The sequence below is a fragment of the Rissa tridactyla genome, chromosome Z (genome assembly GCF_028500815.1).
Source record: "Rissa tridactyla isolate bRisTri1 chromosome Z, bRisTri1.patW.cur.20221130, whole genome shotgun sequence".
Lineage (NCBI taxonomy): Eukaryota > Metazoa > Chordata > Aves > Charadriiformes > Laridae > Rissa > Rissa tridactyla.
This window is the reverse complement of record NC_071497.1, coordinates 11630750-11649872: the sequence shown is the minus strand read 5'-3', so window position 1 is coordinate 11649872 and position 19123 is coordinate 11630750. Positions and strand designations below refer to the sequence as shown.

At 41.3% G+C, this 19123-nt stretch overlaps 1 protein-coding gene across 4 annotated transcripts; it reads right to left on the bottom strand.

The window, feature by feature from the left end:
* Window positions 1-3227: 3227 nt before the first annotated feature.
* Window positions 3228-16636, bottom strand: INIP (INTS3 and NABP interacting protein). 4 transcript variants are annotated; one of them, XM_054186252.1, is made up of 6 exons: window positions 16536-16636; window positions 16127-16309; window positions 15548-15634; window positions 8004-8106; window positions 5428-5518; window positions 3228-3633 (listed from the first exon to the last, which is right to left on the bottom strand). In XM_054186252.1, the coding sequence occupies exons 3-6, from the start codon at window positions 15570-15572 to the stop codon at window positions 3538-3540; spliced, it is 315 nt and encodes a 104-aa protein (XP_054042227.1). In that variant the 5' UTR covers window positions 15573-15634; window positions 16127-16309; window positions 16536-16636; the 3' UTR covers window positions 3228-3537. The 4 variants fall into 4 exon arrangements, with proteins under 4 accessions (XP_054042227.1, XP_054042229.1, XP_054042230.1 ...); XM_054186254.1 differs by lacking the exon at window positions 16536-16636 and adding an exon at window positions 16448-16463; XM_054186255.1 differs by lacking the exon at window positions 16127-16309 and having other exon boundaries at window positions 16536-16626.
* Between the last annotated feature and the right edge of the window lie 2487 nt (window positions 16637-19123).

Here is a 19123-nt window from a genome sequence, read left to right as displayed (position 1 = left end):
GCGCTGAGATAGCCACTGCCTGCTCGTGTGTCTGTGCCTGTATGCCACACTATTCTAGGCTCATTGTCCTCCTTTAGCCCTTGTGCTCTGTCCCTAAAACACTGCAAACGCAATGGTAAGTCAAGCCACAAAAAGCTGCACGCTCCAAGACATGGTTGTTCACATTTCCTTCCACCAGTTCGAGCTCACGTTCCCTGTGACCTGGTTGATAATCGTGACCTCACTCCTCTTTCTGCAGATGGGAAAATCCTGGTCTCTTCACGCATTTCTTAGGTTAAGGTCACAGCACTGACCCCTCTGCTGTGCAGCAAAGACAATAAACGACCTCCAGCCTTTAAGTGACACCAGTGGTCTAATAAAAAACTTAGAGCCATCCAAAGTGTCTACCTCAGACAGGATGATCAGCTGCATCCATAGGACTTGCAAATTACACCTGGCATGTCCTGTACTGCCTGCACATGAAGACAGAAGTAGCATTTAGCTATTTTAACTGATTGGACACATCACAGCAACTAGGAAGCTCCTGGCAAGTGACAGCAGGGGCTGTAATTTCTTTCCAATAATGAGTTTCGTGGGGTATTCTGTGTTCTGACGTAAAGTGCAAATACAACATCAGGTACTATTGATTAGTTTGATACCAGTGCTTCCAGGAGATCACTACAGTGAAAATACTAAGAAAAAGTGGAGACTACAACCCTGTAGCGGTAGGAAACCACGCATGGTTCTACAGGTCAGGCTTCTTGTGTTAAAACTAAGCATTTTCCAGAGTCTGTAGTGGTGGCGAGATAGTGAGTGACTTTGGAAAATATGGGTGTGGAGAGAAAACTTGTCTAGTGGAAGAAAAAGAGCACAGAGCTAAGAAGAAAGAAGCTGTGGTTCAGTTCTTCCAGCACTTCAGTTCAAGATCTTTGATTTACCCTCATCTGTTCTTAAAGATAATGACTCCGCCATCACTTAGGAAGTCTGACCTCACTGTGTGTTAGTTCACCTCCCATCTATCTGATGTGTTTAGTGTAAGACCTACCTCTCACCCACCAACCTGCTCTGATACAGACTCTACACCAGTCACCTGTGTTGAGTGGAAAGGCTGATTACTACTGTAGCAAAGGGAATAAAATGACTCTTGAGTGATTTTTGTGTGTTAAGGCACTTTTAGGTACACAGGTCAGCACTAGATTACAAGCTTTGTGCTTTTATAGGTAATGGTTACTGCCAGACACAAGACACCCCAGGCACTTCCTGGTTCAGGTATATTTTAACTAATAATGATTTGAATTTGAACATGCAATTCCAACAGGAGAAAAGATTTTGCTGAAATTACTGTACAGGGATAGATTAATGGTTTTAATACTGATTAATAGTAGAGAAGAAAAAGTAAGAGTGGCAAGACAAATTGATGCATCTGACACTAATTGCTACAGTCTGTGGTTTCTAAGAGAGAAGCTTCCATATACAACATTTGTATCTTTGACAGTTAATTATATCTTCATACATCACCAAGTCCCTCATGATGACACAGAATAATCTGAGGCATTATAACTTAAAAATATTACAACAGCTGTGTCAATTTTCCCCCTCTTTTGAATACCTCCATCTTTGAGCCCAGGCCCTGGATTTCCCAAAGCAGATCTTTCGATACCCAAGATGAAAACAACACAGCCAGCAAGTTTAACTCCTTCACTGGAGCAATAGCTTTCCAAAGAAGAAGGATCTTTACTGTTTGTTTGCCTGGATGATACGCAGTCTGCACAGAAACACAGAGATTTTATAGTTCCATTTGTTAGCACAGAGGGTCTGTTTCTAGAGAAAGCAGACACTCAAGGAAACAACAAAAGAAAGCTCCTTTAATGATAAAGTGTCCAACCTACCTTTCTAATTCAACTAAAATCTAAAATCCAAACTTCCTTGTGCCCGTAGCCCCTTGTCCTGTCACCGGGCACCACTGAGAAGAAAGAGATCTTTTTCTTCAAAGCACCTAAGATACTCAGCTCACACTGCAGAATAATGAGTGGTCATGACAGCTTCATGGTGAAGTTACTCTTGGTAATTAAAGGGAAAAAGCTACACAGAGCCAACCACGGAAAACAGAAATGACAGTACTCCTTTCTCCATTGCCCACAGAAACCATCATTGTTCCCACGATTAACCACATCAGACCCCCCCAAAGAACACACGATATGAATAGTTAATGTTACAATTGCACATCTTTAAGCTCTATCAGGCCTCCTCCACAACATTCTCCTTACTGAAAACACTTCAGTATGCTACAGCTTCTGCAAGGGTGTATATGAAAGTGGTGGCATTTTCCTCTTACCCCATGCATCAGTCTCTTGGTCCTTGCTGTATTCTTAGTCACGAGGAATGGAACTGTTAACAGTGCTCACAGTTTGCTTACTGGGTTCAGGCAATCCCCTGCAGATGGAAACAGGATACCTGAATGTCCCTAAGGAAATCTGTAGGCTATAACCCTGGAAGCCTCATGGGACAGCTAAGTTACTTCTGCAAAGGACAGAGCTGCTTCAAATGGGCACCAATTTAACAGATGCTTTCTGATTTCTGGTTCTCACTTAAGTTCTCCTGTTCCTTTTTGTTTTCCAAAACTTGCCTCCACAGGTAAAGCAATCAATGTACTAGTATAATTGTTATTAGTAAAGCTGTGAAGATAGAAGAACATGTATGTAAGGACTATTTTTCACTCTAAGTTACTTGGTTGCCAGGTAACATGATCACAATTCCAAAATAATTTACCTTAAGATTCACAGATTTTCTTTCAGCATGGAGACAGGAAGGAAAAAAGCAAACAAAACGAAATACAACAAGTATTAAAGAAGGTATGACTAGAAAAATATGACCTTTTAAACAGAATTGTCCTTGCAGACAACACTTTCCATATGAAATGTCCAGAGAAGTTAAGAGTTCTTTTATTTTGTCTGTTAAAAGACTGTTTGAAACAATTGCTTTTTCACCGCTTTAATTCATTTTCGTATTTCACAAAACAAAGTAAAAGGCAGGCTCACTATATCTAAGGACTGGAGACCAGATGATAGTACAACAGCAAACAGTACACCAGCAATGTTCCTGCATACAGGGGAAAAACAAGAAAGACTGAATGATGCATTTGATAAATTGATGTCTGTTTTGATGGACAAAGTAACTTTTGCCTTTCATTGAAGTCAAATATAATAACCGTACACAATAATAAGAAACACAAAGGCTGACAGCGCGTATCTCTTGATGACTCTGGTTTGGACATTTATTTAAAGGAAGCACAGAAACAGGGAAAAGCAAGCTCTATGCACTTCACACACCAAGGAAGTCTTACATCTGCCTTTGACCTGACAGAGGAACAGAAATAAAGGATAAAAATTGCTGTTCAACAACATTGCTTTTTCATCCTTAGAGCTCACACTCCCGAAAGGCAACCACAAAAATCCAGGAAAAAAAAAAGGTTTTAAGATTAAGTAAAGAAATTAAAAGGTCAGACAGTTCCTGCTTCAGACAAAAATCAGACCTTGCAGCTCTGAGAAAAAACATTCCTCATTCTGCCTCAAGTCGAGGTAAGACAGGAAGAATAAGATTTCCAAATGCAGAGTCTTGAGTTATGAAGTATCCTGAGGAATGTGCGTGTGCGTGCTGGAAAGAGAAAAACATTTGTTAAAGCATAACTCCCCGCAGCACTGATATAATTCAAAACTTTACAGCTTCTGCAGCATTAATTATTTATTTCTCCCAGTCTGCTCCTCAGCTCTGATAGTCAAATTCAAACCCGGCATTTTAGATCATCCACATCTGAACAGGGCCCATCAAGGGAAATAACTTGGCCATTCCATGCTGCTCATTTTTCATCAAATCCCATGGAGGTGGGGAGAGTGGTAAATGAACCCTGGATCGTTCTCCTTTGCCTGGACCCCATGCTTCCACTCCCATCTATAACCAGCCTGCAGGTCTTGGTACGTGACAGCTACCACACATGACTGCCAGAAGCGTGCGTCAGTAGCATCACACAACCTGAGGCTGTACGTACAAGTGACATGTGGCCAGACACACTCCTGTACAACATCAGACTCCGTCATTCTGCTCATGTGATGTATTATATATGTTTGTTCACCTGAGGGGGGCAGCTGCTGCTTATGACTCTGGACAACCTTTGTAAAATCATACGTAAGCTTTCCCAGTTCAAAGACTGGACTCCAGTAAGCTGGATGGCCTGCATATTCCTTCCTTCCACCACTAAGGAAAAGCCCTAGTGGATACCAAATTTAGCCTGAGCCAGCAATGTGCCCTTGCAGTGATAAAGGCTCCCAGCTCAGTGGGCTGCATCAGCAACAGCACAGCCTTTAGTCCAGGGGAAACTACCCATGAGGCTGCATTTGTGATACTGTGTTTGGTTTGAGATACAAACTGCAGGGAATCCAACAGAGACCCAAAGAGGCAGCTGGGGGCTGGGCTGGAGCTCTCAGCAACCAAAGGGGTAGTGAGAGGACTGAGCTTTGCGTAAGAAGAGAAAGCTGTGGGGAAATCTTACGCTATTTTCAGATACCCAGTGACAGGATATAGATAAGACAGAGCCTGACTCAGAGCCAAGAAAGGGTGTGAGAAGTCCATCCTTGGAGAGCTTCAAAACTCAACCGGACCATGCCCTGAACAATGTGATATAGCACTGCTGTTGGTAATTCTTGGAGCAGGGCACTGGACTAGAAATCTCCCAAGGATCCTCCCAGCCAACAATGTTCTGTGATCAACACAGGACACCCGCCAGAGCTCAGTTCTGCTCCCATTCATTTTTCAGAGAAGCAGTCTGGGGGGCTTTACTGGGTGACAGAAATACAACAAGGATATGATAACAGCATTGCTAGTTTTCATCTCAATGTTTTTTCCCATTCCTGTGCTGCCTGACAAATCTGTTTGGAGTGCCAGGAAGACAGGTGGCCATGTACTGGCTTTATTGCTCAATTTCCAAATTCAACACCCAAATCAATCTTGCCAGACATGAGCAAAATAGCAGCAAATAGAAGCCTGTAAATGTACAAGTAAGTTTTTCAAATCTTTCACCCCTGTCACTTGTAACTGTAAGGTATTTACTTGACATCTACTCATATTCAACCAAGGAAAGCCACGTGTCTATTTCTCCCTACGCTCGATGACACATTTGGAAGTATAATGAAACTGACTCTTGACTGAGATGTACAAAACAGCTATGACGATACTGTAGGCTACATTCTTACAACCGTTATCAAGGGAGAATGAGTCAATAGATTTAAGCTTTCATCGTAACAGAAGAAGAAACTTCATTTGTGACAAATACAGAAATGCATGAAATCTACCCTCTAAAACGGGCTTTTCATTCTCTCTAGGTGCAGGACTGCTCTCTGAAGGGACGCACACCTAAAACAGGACCAAGCTAAATGAACCTGACTATCGGCTTACCTGCAGTGCAGCCTTCTGCTGTGCTGCGATGTGCTGTTGCTCAGCATGATCACGGAAATCCTTGTTCAGCGGTGATCTTGCAAGTGCAATGCTGCAAAACCCAATATGGTATGATATATACAGCAGGAAAAAATTTGTCCTTGTCATTTCAGCCATAGATTCCATGACTTCCACAGCTCACAATTTATTTGACTCATAGCTTGACAATTGTTAACTATTGTTTGGAATTACTATTTGCTAAGATAAGAGAGGTATGGAAAATGGAGTGACCACAGCTGTATCATTTGACCTAGCATGAACAACTGATGCCAAACTAAACCCAGAAGACTCACAGTCCTGAAGCCTGTTGTAGATTTTGCTCAAGGGTGGAGTCCCGCTGAAGTCAGTGGAACCACTGGGGTGCAATGTTAGACAATGTCAGCAACTTTTAAAACAACAGCTTCTTGTTTTCACCATTACCCAGTCACTCGGTGACTGCTCTAAAAGACTGCGATAAACAGAAGCACTAACAAGCGCTCTGCAGTCTTCAGTATAAGACCAGTTCTTTGGTAGGTGGGCAGCAGCTCACTGCTTATGGTAGAGGAGCTTCCCATGATGTAACTGAAATAATGATCCTCTGATGATGGCTCAGAGTACCTAAAATTGATTTTGCTTATCTATCTCAGTGCAGCATAGATTAGGTTTCAAATTAAAATTTCTAAATATGTTTTCTTGGCTTTTGCATCTTAAGGCTTGTCCACCTTGTTAACCAACAAAAGAAACAATTAACTTTCCCTCCTGCCCCCCAAACTTTGTATAAGTAACATGATCAGCCCTACTCCAGATGGGAGTCCTCACCGGTTTCTATCAGAGCCATATTGCAAGGCAATTCATAACTACCTCTGAAATTGGCTCTGGAGGAGGCTGGTGCTGAAAGCCCAGCTCTCCTCAGTCATAGAGACAAAAGTATGAAGGACGACAAGGGATCCAAGCAAACCCATCAACTGACCTTTCCCAGCAGCTTCAATGTCAACAGCTGATTCAGTAAATCAAAAGCAGCCACGCTCATGAAAAGACCTTTAGTCAAATCTATGTCTAAGGGCATAATGAAAGCTAAATAACAAGCCTCTGAACAGATTTTATGACAAATATTAAGATAAGCTTCACTGCTGGAGAAAAGAACTACTCAGTTTACTTACAATATTTTCAGTTATTTTGAAGGTATTTATTTTCCATTTAATTCTGTACCCTCTAACTTTTCCACCTGATTTCTGTAGGTAATCTTAAGGCTTCATCATAACATTCATGACACTTTTCAAGAGAGTTCTTCTGCTCTTGGATAGATGATTCCCTAAGGGTTCCCTAAGATGTTACCCTAAGGTAACACATTCATCCTTACGCTGGCCATGGGCACATCAAGCACAACATCCCTACTACAGAACTGTCAGCTTCTCAAAAAGTCATACCTCAGCCCACCATGCCAAAGCAGAGAGTTTGGCTGCTGCTTTGTAGGTCCTCCACCCACCCCATCCCCACCTTCAAAATTAGTAAATTCTAATTCTGCTCACTAGCATACAGTGTTATTTTTCCTTAAAGAAAAAAGCAAGCAAATAAGCACACCCTGAAACTCTGACAGACTTGCAATGGAGTACAGAAACACTGCTGTCAGGAGTCAGAGGTTGTACGTAACAGTATGATATTTCTGTTTTCTTCTCTAATCAACAATTTTGCTTGAATAATAACTGAATACAGAGTGAATCAGAGATCCACCTCAGGCGATTTCAAATATTCTGCATGCTTTTTCACAGTATGAAGGAATTAAAGGTGAGCTAGAATTTCCTTGAAAAAAGACACAAGCAATACTCAGACTGTATTCAGTGTATTTGACTCTGCATGTAACGTGAGAGACTGCAGGTAACACACTGTGTCTAGAATATGGCACTGCACTCATTTCATGCTAACCCACAAGTTCAACTATCTCAATTTCTCCAAGTAAACCACAGTGTGATTTTCTAGTTACAGATTTTTAACAAAAATCTAATCTTTTTGGTTTAGATGGGAGAAATCCCAGTGACAACTCCTAAACTCAATTAGATTATTACACCTTACAGTGTAAAATCATCCTTACAGCACACCTTCATTTACAAGATCTGCAGCAACATAAACTGGCTTTGTCTGGCACACAGGGAGTTTCAAGGATAACCCACTCCCTGCTGTAACTGCTCTTCTCTAAACACACAGTACCCTGAAATTAATGGTCTGCTACTTCCATTCCTTAGGGCATTTTAGCTTAATAATTAAATGCTTTCTCAGTGCCTGCTCTGATTCTTCTTTAAGGTAAACTTTAATACAGTTGAGTAAGCATATTTGTTTCTCCCTTTCTCAAATGGAAATTACGTAAGCCAAAATTCAGGGTCTGTAAACCATTTTAAATACTAATATGTTCGTAAAGTGCAAGGTGTCTCTGACTGATTATTGAGGATGGTCAGAAAACACTTCCCATTAGTGTTTATGTCAGTTTACAGCTCACTTGCTTTTTTTTTTTTTTCCTTTGATCTAATCAGTGATGTCCAAATAGCGCTAAGAACATAAAATACCTGGCTCCAGGGTGATTTGTGGAAGACTGGTTTTGCATAAGTAACTTTCTCTTCTCCTTGTCTAGTTCTGCCAGGATTGCAACCCTATTTTTATTCTGGAAACCTGGTGGGAATGACAGAAAAATATTAGACATTTACTTGATTTCTACGGCCCAACTCTAACCTTGTGGAACTAAGAAGTCTCTGTACAATATGACATTATGACAAATATACTAATCTTCAAGGCTTTGCACCCATCTGAAAGTCTATTAATAAATAGGTTTCATTTTTCCTTTTCTCATTTTACAACATGAAATAGCTTCCTTAAGCTATCATACATATTAATACATTTTAAAATACAGGTTTCTATGTCAAGTTAGATCCTACCCCTTCCCAAGCAAGCCCTGGAGCTATAAACAAGGTACATTATCAAATACTCGCCTTTCAAAAAAAAGTACTTACCAGGTTCTAGATTTAAAATGCAGTCACTGAGCATACAACTCAATTATAATAACGGAGTAATACACTCACGGGGCCTAATTCTCATGCCAGTGAACTCAAACTATAATAGAAGTTTTACATATGTAACAGGTAAGAATTTGATGACCACTAAACCTGCACATGTGCTTACAGAAAAAATTACAACCTTTTATTCAATCCATGCAGAAAAGTTTTAGTTTTAATACACTGATGTCCTTCCATATACACGCTACCCTTATTCTGACTACAACCACTATGCTGGAATAGAGAACCGAAAGTAAACTGTCTGGGCACAATAAGGGAACGCTGCCTTTATTTGCACAGTACATCATTCTCCCAAAGGGGACCCTGTAGACTAGAGAAGGGGTCAGGAATTGCAGTGACTGAGGCAACTTTGAAAATGCCTACGATAGTTGCCATTTGTGTATTTTCAAATTTGCCTTCTAAATGAAAATGTGGCAAAACTGCTGTACTTACGCAGGACTCCTACACGGTAAAGGATCTCATTGCGGCCACCAAACAACCAGGTACACAAGTCCCTGCTGTTGCCCAGTATGCCTGTGCAGCACAACTGGGGACAACAGCTACAGAAATGACCCTTACAGGCCTCTGTGCCACTAAGGACACTCCTCAGGTCAAGAATATACACTTCTTTTTCACCTCTAATTTGATACTATTCTATAAATATCAAACCACTACACCGTCATATATAAAATATGTACAACTCAAATTATCTCCTTTATTTCCTTCATACAAAAAGTTAAAGTCATTCCCATTGGAAACTCCTGCATGTTGTGCCCCCCGCCCCCCCCCCATCCTGAGTGCTGTTTTAGCAATACCACTAAAAATGGTAGCCCACAAGCTGTTGTGAAGGCCTGACAGGGTAACTCGTAAGGGGATTATTAGCATGGCAAGGTAAAATAATTCCAAATTTATTTTCAGTAGCTTCACTTAAAGTTCATTCCCTTTGGGAGATCTTCTGTTGCTGCTCAATTACATAATACGATATTCCTTTCATCTGCATGGCTCAATGATGGAGACAATTATCAGGTAGAAACCTTCCACTCTAAATAATAATTTGCATCCGTATTGCCTTGCCTCACCTTTTTCTTTTACTATGCCTAATGCACACCCCTGAGCCTCGGTGTCTCAGAGTTCTCAAAAAGAACAGTCGTTTGATTACATTTTACTGTGATTTTATGCAAGATCACCCATAATCATCTTCACATTTGTTAACAGATTTTTTAATTAAATTTAATTAATTGCTATTTCCTGTCTGTTAACCTCTCCTTCCTACATGCCATTAGTTCCACTTAACTCCCTCTGTTTTGTAAGTGTATCGATTCAGGTCTTTGATGTTTCTCTGCTCTTTAGGTATTTTACACTATCTTTTTTTGAACACCCTGCACTTGCAATGAGTTTGAAACATTAAAACACAGTTGAATGCAGAAAGGCTGAGAGAGCTTGACAATAAGCTAAGATTCAACATTTCTGAGTTACAGTTACCCCAGACTTTACTTTCTTATAAATTCTGGAGACAATGGACTACTGAAGTACCTCTAAGAGGGTCTGAGCTAATGTCACCATGTCTGTATACTCATTCTACAGAGTTCTCAGCCAAAAAGCTTAATACTTGACATATTACTCAGCAGCCTTCTGCTAATGTTTGCTTATCCTGAAATGCATAGATCTAAATGTATGCTTGGAATTCAAATGATATGGCGACTGAGGCAAGAAAAAGGAGACCACTTTTTAATGTAAGATGCTGTCAACTAAAAAATGAAGACTAAATATGCTTACACTTATTGTGAAGCAGATGGTATGATTCAGAAAGGCTTAGGACATGTAAGAATAAAATTTTAAATGCTTGTTTTAAACTACGATCAGAAACTGTGCAAGAGACTGTGGGAGGCTCTACACAGAGACTTGGATAGATTGGACCGATGGGCCAACGCTAACGGTATGAGCTTCAACAAGGACAAGTACCGGGTCCTGCAGTTGGGCCACAACAACCCCATGCATCGCTACAGGCTTGGGGCAGTGTGGCTGGAGAGCTGCCTGGCAGAAAAGGACCTGGGGGTTCTAATTGACAAGCGGCTGAACATGAGCCAGCAGTGTGCCCAGGTGGCCAAGAAAGCCAATGGCATCCTGGCTTGTATTAGAAATAGTGTGACCAGCAGAAGGAGGGAGGTGATTGTCCCCCTGTGCTCAGCACTGGTGAGGCCACACCTTGAGTATTGTGTCCAGTTTTGGGCACCTCAATACGAGAGAGATATCGAGGTGTTGGAGCGAGTGCAGAGGAGGGCAACGAACTTCGTGAAGGGCCTGGAGAATAAATCTTATCAGGAGCGATTGAAGGAGCTGGGACTGTTTAGTTTGAGGAAGAGGAGGCTGAGGGGAGACTTCACCACTCTCTAAGACTACTTGAAAGGCCACTGTAGAGATGCTGGTGCTGGCCTCTTCTCACAGGTCATTAGCGATAGAACAAGAGGGAATGGGTTCAAGCTGCAGCAGGGTAGGTTTAGGCTGGACATGAGGAAAAAATTTTTCACAGAGAGAGTGATCAGACACTGGAATAGGCTGCCCAGGGAGGTGGTGGAGTCACCATCCCTGGATGTGTTTAAGAGTTGTTTAGATGTGGTGTTAAGGGATATGGTGTAAGGGAGAACTTTGTAAAGTGGAGTTGATGGTTGGACTCGATGATCCCAAGGGTCTTTTCCAACCTAAATGATTCTATGATTATCAGTGTCTTCCATTTTAGTACAAGTCTTGCTATAATATCATATGGCAGAAACTCTAGAGGGATTCAGAAGAAACCCAAGTATTTTTTCTTCCTTTTACTAGCCCTCTATTACTAAGAAAGGGTAGGTGTTAGCTTTTTTTAAAAAAAAAAAAAAAAAGTAGTATTTTGCGCTAGAATTCAGACAGTGCCCATCAGCAACCTGATGTACTGAAAGTCATTGGTTTACAATAATTTGTTAACGGTAAGTAGAAAAAAAAAGCCTACTTGAGAAAATGGAGGAGGATACACAAGTACATGTTAGTGCTCCTCAGCTGAGTAATGTGAAGGTTCTACAGGCATTCTAAACTTTTTTAAAATGTGAAGTAAAACATGCTAATTTACAGTTAACAATGGTGAGGGCAGGACAGGATAAATCCCTTTCAGAGTGAAAATTTGGCATCCTTACAAAATAATTCATCATATCTGGCAATATATAAGTGAGACTTCCATTTAGATTCTTCCCTGTACAGGACCCCAAAGTGCTTCCATAAAGACCAACTTGAAACAGCTACAGAAGTTTCCTACTTCAATTACAAGGAAAGTAATTTTTCCTCTGTATGTTTGATATGTCTGTTCTGCTTTCTAGTAATAAAAAAGGGGACATGCAAAAATAAAATAATAGCCATCCTTAGTACAGATCAGATTCCCATCTGTAAAGGGAAGAGTAGATTTTCAGACACAGCAACATCTTAGTAAAGGTTTAAGTTTAGACTTCCCTAAGCTAAGCTGTGTTGCCCTACTATTTTGAGTTTGAACAGTTCATGAATATTGCAGTTCATTAATATTCTCTGCTTTGTAGACTCAAAGAATCCTGACACAAAATGACCCGCTCAAGGCAGCTAAATAGGTTAATGGCAGTGTCAGATGTCAAACTGAGCACCTGGATCCTCAGATTACCCTCTAAGGTAGCAGATTCAAGACATTTAAAATTTAAACCTGTTCTTTCTGACATAAAGCATTGTATTATGTGCTCTCTGCAGGAGCTAAAAGTTTACTTGCATTGATGTTTTGCACGTGAAAGGCAGAAAATCAGAGAAAGCTGATGCCTTGCTGAGTGATACCGGTAGCTTTAAGAACTCACAGCAAGCTTTGCTCTTTAACCTAATCCTTACGCCTAATCCTACCACGCTACCTCACTGATACCTATGTCAGTTAATTCTACTAGCTAACTCTGCATGGCAAGAAACAGTATTACCTTTATGTACTTTAAAGTTTTTGCTTTTCATCTCATCCCTTTTCTCTGATCTATTGGTTGCTTCAATTTCACAGTACGTGTAAGTTTTTTCTAACACGCATTATTTATCGTTTGTTCATAGATGTGTAACAGCACAAAAGCTCCCTCCACCACTGTGTGTTCACAATACACTTCTACTTGGAAAAGCAGTTTCAAAGCTGGATGTCCACTCTGCACATTAGAAAGCACTGCCACTGCGCACTGTTCCGCCTGCTCAATTCAGAAAGCATTTCACAGCAATTTCTTTACTGAAGTGCATTCTTTCATAAATGGTAGCATTTATGAAGTGGGGCAGCAACCACTTAAAAACTAGCATCCAAAGACCTTATTAAACACAAAACACTTGGGAAAAAGGATGGAGTAACTGTATTTTGATCTCCATTTTTGCTTATGAGTACTGGCATCACAACACATCATCTAATAGTCTGCTGCACATCAATACTTTTCAGTAACAATTTATATTCGGATATGCTTTCATATACATTGTGTGACAAACAAAAGGGATATTAGTAATTCAGTAGATTAACTTGAATTACTAAAACATATATTAATATTTTGCCTGTCCCTCCAGAAAAAAGCTACATGCATAGGTCATTGAGTAAGTCATTGAGTCTTTATGGCCGCAAAGTTCTCCAGGGAAGAGATATGCTACTGCCCTCAAATACCATGCTTGCACACAGATCAAACTCAGACGCAGTGCAGCAAAGTTCATAGATGATGATGTAATTTAATGCAGACCAGCACAATCTTCCTTTTTAACACAGACTCAGTGATCAGAATGCTAAATCTAGCTGCTCAGACTGTGTTACATGAATGTGCTCACATACCTTTACGACAAAAGGATAAACACCCACCAGGACAGAAAGAGACCTTGTAGAACTGCCACATCCTGAACCTTAGAATTCTCTACTGTATTTCAAGAGCTTGGTTCTTCCAATGTACCAAAACTCTTCTTTACAGAAAGGTTCAGCCCTGTCTGAAGCAGGACCTGTATTTCTTCCACCTGTGAGGACCTAAAGGAGAGTTCCTTCCTGTCACATTTCTCTCATCTCAGAGGGCTTCCTCTAGAAGAACTCACACATGGAGTCTTTAATAACATGCAAGGTATGGTCTGACCTTGCTGTGCAAAAGCAAAAGCAATACAAGAGCAGCCTAATTAATGCAAGTTGCATTAAGTACTGTGAAGTATTACCGCAGCAGCAGTGTATTACCAAGCACCTGACAGTAATTTAGAAGCTGCTTTTTTTTTTTTTCCCTTGTTACCAAAACGTACCACTCTGATCTAAGAGCTCATCTTGTGGACAATACACAGCATGCTAAAAGCTTTTCTATTTATTTTAAATGATGTAATCAGTCTCATACAATCAGTACAATCAGTTCTATATGGCACTAACGGCCTGAAATAAGGCCTTCATTCTGTTCTATTTTATTTTGGTGCTCTCATACGCAGCTCCAAATTTTTGAGATTCTAATCAAAATACTGCTTTCCTAAAATTCCAGTGAAGTTCAGTCCACAAAATCTTAACCTTTGTAGTCCGAGTCTGAAATGAACAGAAAACTCAATTAACTCCTAGGAAAATACCCAGTACTGATTAGAGAAAGAAAAAACTCAGAACAAAAAATTACAAACATGGTCTACCTGTGTAGAAGGCTAATGTTTAATTCATCCTTACAGTTCTGTCTGAGTAAGTGCTACCATTCATAACCCTTCCAGTTTCAGTAAATCCCTATTCCTTTTGTCCAGGAAGAAGGAAACGACAGAATGAATTGCTTGAACAGTACCGATACATGTGCACAAGCAAGCTGAAAACGCTGTATTTGTCTCAATCATTTTCACTACGAGACTGCATCTGGCCAAGAGAAAGATACAGAGGCTTGAACTGTTGCTCATATTTACCTGTTCCTTTCTAATTTTCCTAGGTGCATTATTTAGAGGCTCACTTGGGTGATTAAGTTTGATAGTGTTTCTTGTCTGCTTAGTGCAAACAATTTTCATGTGATAATTAAACAGTTCCTTTAGTGAGTCTCTAAAGGGTATCTCAAAGTATACAAGCAGATTCCACGACTCTATTAAATTATAAGCCTATGGAATCTGGAGGGAAGCAAAGGCACTCTGGCACTAAAACCCCATCCCACTTCTCATTGAACTCTCATATTTAAGAAAAAGTAACTTTTAACCCTCTATGACAACATTCTATACCTTGTAATGATGCTTAGTATTCACAGAATAAAGCAAGATTTACCATTATGTACCACAAACTGCTCAGAGTCAAAATTTGCAAACAGACAACGACCTGCAATATGCAGTACTCCTCTCTCAACAATTCACAAAAGCTCAATAAGCATTACAAAAACTAGCTTTTTTTTTTGTCAAGTAGCAAGTGAAAATCTGTCTTTTGGACCATCACATTTCTTCTGGTTTTGTTCCAGAAAGCACCTCTAGAGGGCGGTTTAATACCCTCCTTCAATCAAGCCGTTTGATGCCCCCCCATGCCCCGACCCTCAGCTCCCTGTAACGCCTCAGCTAGACAGACGGACCACTTCCACATCTTGAACGATTTTACGGATGCAATTCGGATACGCCACCATTAATCAGAGTTAGTGTTATGATTTTATTTGGCTTTTCCTCCTAGGCCTGGCCACTTGCTATCTATCTTTGACAGATATTACTGCCTGGGTCTTGCTGCTTCCATCACGACATGGAACACATAAGACTTATGGCCGCTCCCTGATGCTGAGCGCAAAAGCTCTTCAATGCTAGTTGTTGTAACTGTCTGAAATATGCTTTAGGAAATAACCACAGCACCACAGGCATGACAGGTACTTCCTAACCTGAGCATGAAGGAACGCACAATAATTCGGAGATCCCTAGACATGACTGGTCTTTTTCAACCATTTAATGTGTGTGTCTTTTCCCAGAAGGCTTGCTGACATTCTGCTACCTTCAGCCCCACCTGCCTGCCTCTCTTCCTCTTTTGACTCTTTCTATAAAATTAACTTATGATTTTGGTGCCTTCACTGACATTTCGCACATAGTGTTTCCCCTTGAGTACTTAAATTAAAACGTACCTTGTCCTGAAGGATTTGCTGCCATCCTTCAATTTTCAGCCCTAGTGTTATTTGGTTGCAGTTCAAATCTTTTAACCCCACAAATATCTGCAAAACAGGTATAATGCAAGATAAACATACTCCTTTAAAAGAAAAGCTTGGATTTCATTCTGTTATAGATTTCATAAACATGGCAACTGTGACAAAGCATAAGCCAAACAGAGCATGTGTATTGCTTAAAATATGTAATGCTATTGATGTTGTTCTGACTGAAATTTTTATCTTGAAATATCAACGCTTGTGATCAATTCTTTTTCATATTCTAGCAACTTAAGAATAATCTTTAGGGTCATTCTGGAATCATACATACTTATTCCTAACAGAACTGCTTGCTGACAAAGCATGTCAGCCTACACTTAAGAATCGCATTAAAGCGTTATACTCCTTAAATGCTACAGCCCTGGAAGACCTCAGCTCAGGGTCCAACTCAGGAAAACTGACTGAGGAGGGAAAATTAGAAAGAAAAGGCCTGCCGAGGCCTATCACCCTGTTAGCGGTGGCAAAACCGAGAGGGATGCCCTCCCCTCAGCCGTACGTCACCTCGGGCCACCATCAACTAGTTTCCATGCAGGTGCCGGGCTGCGAAGCGCCGAGGCGAAGGACTCCAGCTCCGCCGGGCGGCGAGGAGGGCCGGGGGCGCCGGATCCTGCGGGAAGCGCCAGCCGGAAGCCTCGGGCGGGATTCAGCAGGAGACGCAGCCAACAAGCACACCCCCAAGCAACGCTAATGCAACGAGAAAGTAATTAAACAACGGCACTAATTAAGAAGGGGAGGCAGGGCCGGGGAGGCAGCGCCTGGCCTGCAGCGGCCCGGGGAGGCCCGGCCCCCAGGGAGGCCTGGCGTGGGGTCCGTGGGGCCTACCCTCACCCGCCGGCGGGCTACTGGACGGACAGCGGGCCGGCCCCAGGCGCGGAGCCCCGGGAAACCCCGCAGAACCCCCGCCACCCACCTACGGCGGGGCCTGCGCTTCGCTTCGCTTCGCTCTGCGCTGCGCTGCGCTGCCCTACCCGCTGCCCGCCCGCCGCACTGCCATCCCGCCCCAGCCAATCAGCTCCCGCTACGTCCTCATGACGCACAAACCGTGAGCCGACGCGCCCCCCCCCCCGCCCGGCTGCCTTTCTCCTTCCCGGTCGGCGGAGAAGCGCGTCACGGCGCGTGGGTTGACGGACAGGTCGGAGAGGCCTGTTTTAATTTTTTTTTTTTTTTTTTTTTTTTAATCTTAGGCGCCGAGTTTGAGTTTAAACGCAGCGTTATTTGGCAGGGGTTCCAGAAACGGGCCGCGCGTTCACCGCACCAACGCACGGTTTGTTCTCAATTAAAATGAGTCTGTGGTGAAGTGATCAAGCCTGAGCTGTCAAACAGCAATCTCTGACTTCCATTTTACGTCCTTGTGGTTAAAATAACCGCCGTTGGTTATTTTAATAACCTGAACTGAGAACTGTGGGCCTTAACAGCTGCAGCTCTGATCATACCCTGGTAAAATCAATCCTTAAGACCGGCAATAAATAACGTGAGAGGCTGCAAACAGATGGGGCCAGCGCTGGCCTCTGGCTAGCCAAGAAATCAGCCACTTGCCTACTTAAACTTTATACGCAGGGTGGTTTGTTTTTTTTTTTAAGGCAATGATTTTCATGAAATAAAGGCCTTTTTAGTTTAGAACCAAATGTGATGATAAGTACAGAAAATATATTTTTTTTAGTGTATCATAGTTCAAGATATCTTTATTTAGATACACTTTTAGTGCAGGATATTAATACTGAGATTTTGGTGGTGCACATTAACAGGCTTTTCTGAGCAAATGACAATTACGGCAAGGAGGGCCTCGGATCTCATAGTCAAACCTCCTATACACTGCAGAGCTTTTCATTTCTTCCGTCAAGTCTTAGAAGCCCTTAACCTCATCACGTTCCAGGTTTAAAGTGGAAAAAGAGCTTAATAGGAACTGTTGTTTTAGTTATGATGGAATTATTTATATTGGTAAGAACATACACGGGGTGTACCCAGTGCAGAACGCCACACTAGTCTATTAGCTTGGACAACCAAATACAATTGTTGAAAGCAATTAACAGTTTTTCAAGATCTTGTGCTGCAGGCAGCTGTACTGGATGATGCAAAAATAAATTACATTTTTAAGAGTGTACAGAATGTATAAAAATCCTATCAGTATCTATAACATTTCATTTGACTTAAAATAGTGTGCATTGGTATTATGCATACAAATTCTGTGAGACAGGAATGTTCTGCTAACCAAATATTCTGTCTGTCCATGCATTTATACTTACTTCTCAAAGCCTCACTAAGTGTGAAAATTGTAAAACTGAACAAATTTATGTCTTGAGACCTGTAACTTCCAGATGTAGAATTTGGTTACCTACACTGTTTGCCTGGTAAAACCAGTCTCTGTTTTTGTGTGTGTTAATGAAAACCCAAACCAGCACCCGAGCAACCGGCAAACATCTGACAATCTCAGGGAGTTTTCTGTTTGCTTTAAAGCTGTGTTAATTAATACTGTGGAAGGCAAACATTGCTGCCTTTCCCACATATGGGCATTATTTTCAACATTTCTCTTTGCATGAACAGCTGATTGAGTGCCTTCCCTCCTGATGGTTTGTTTTTTTAAAATTTTTGTAAGGTCTCATTGTGCCTTGGGAACTGTCCTATGTGCTGGCTTTTTTTCCCTTTTAATTATTCTGTCTTGGGTGATCTGCAGTCCCACTTTATGTAGACATCTCATTTGTAATTCTTAATTGCTGAGAAACATTGTGAGTGAAGAGCAGCACAGTGCCCAAGCTAATAATCCTACCTGGTGCATTTCTCTGCATTGTCATGCCAGGACTGAGTATGTAAGTCATTCTGAAAAGCTGCAGTTTGAGACAGACAGCTAAATTGGTTAGAAGAACTAAGTAGTGGACAGTGGTCCTGGGCTGGGGATTGAGGAAGGAAGAGGTGTCAGGGCATGGAGGAGGAGTCATCAGCAAGGAAACTCAGCTGCAGAAAGGCTGGGACTCATTAATTCTGCAGGTCTGTACAAGTGTGACAAAAACTGATCATAGTAGTAACTTTGAGCATCTCTATGAAAACATGGTCCTGCCTGAAGTCAAATGATCCTTTGGCTTTTGGGAAGAGTTTTGTATCAGTAAATTAATTTCCCCCTTGGTTTGTAGAAATGGGAAGGTATGTAGCCCTTGAAATGAATGGAGTCCAATCTCTCGTGCAGCAGAATACTTTCATTTTCCCTGAAATTTCTATTCTTGTTCACCATAATCAAATAAAAAAATTATAAGATGCAGCATTTATAGTGTGTCTGTTGTAAAGTCATTACAAAATTTTCAGTTTAAAAACAGGCTTTTTTGAACATTGCCTCACAAATCTGGCCATGCTACTTAAGCCAAAAATGCTGTTTTTCAGGCTGGCTGCTCTCATAATCTTGGTGTAGAGGGAGCTGTGTATCTTCTTAAATAAATAAAAGCTGAGTTAAATTGGATGTGATACTGAATGATCACAAACTGCAATATTTCAGAATGGCCATGGGCAGTT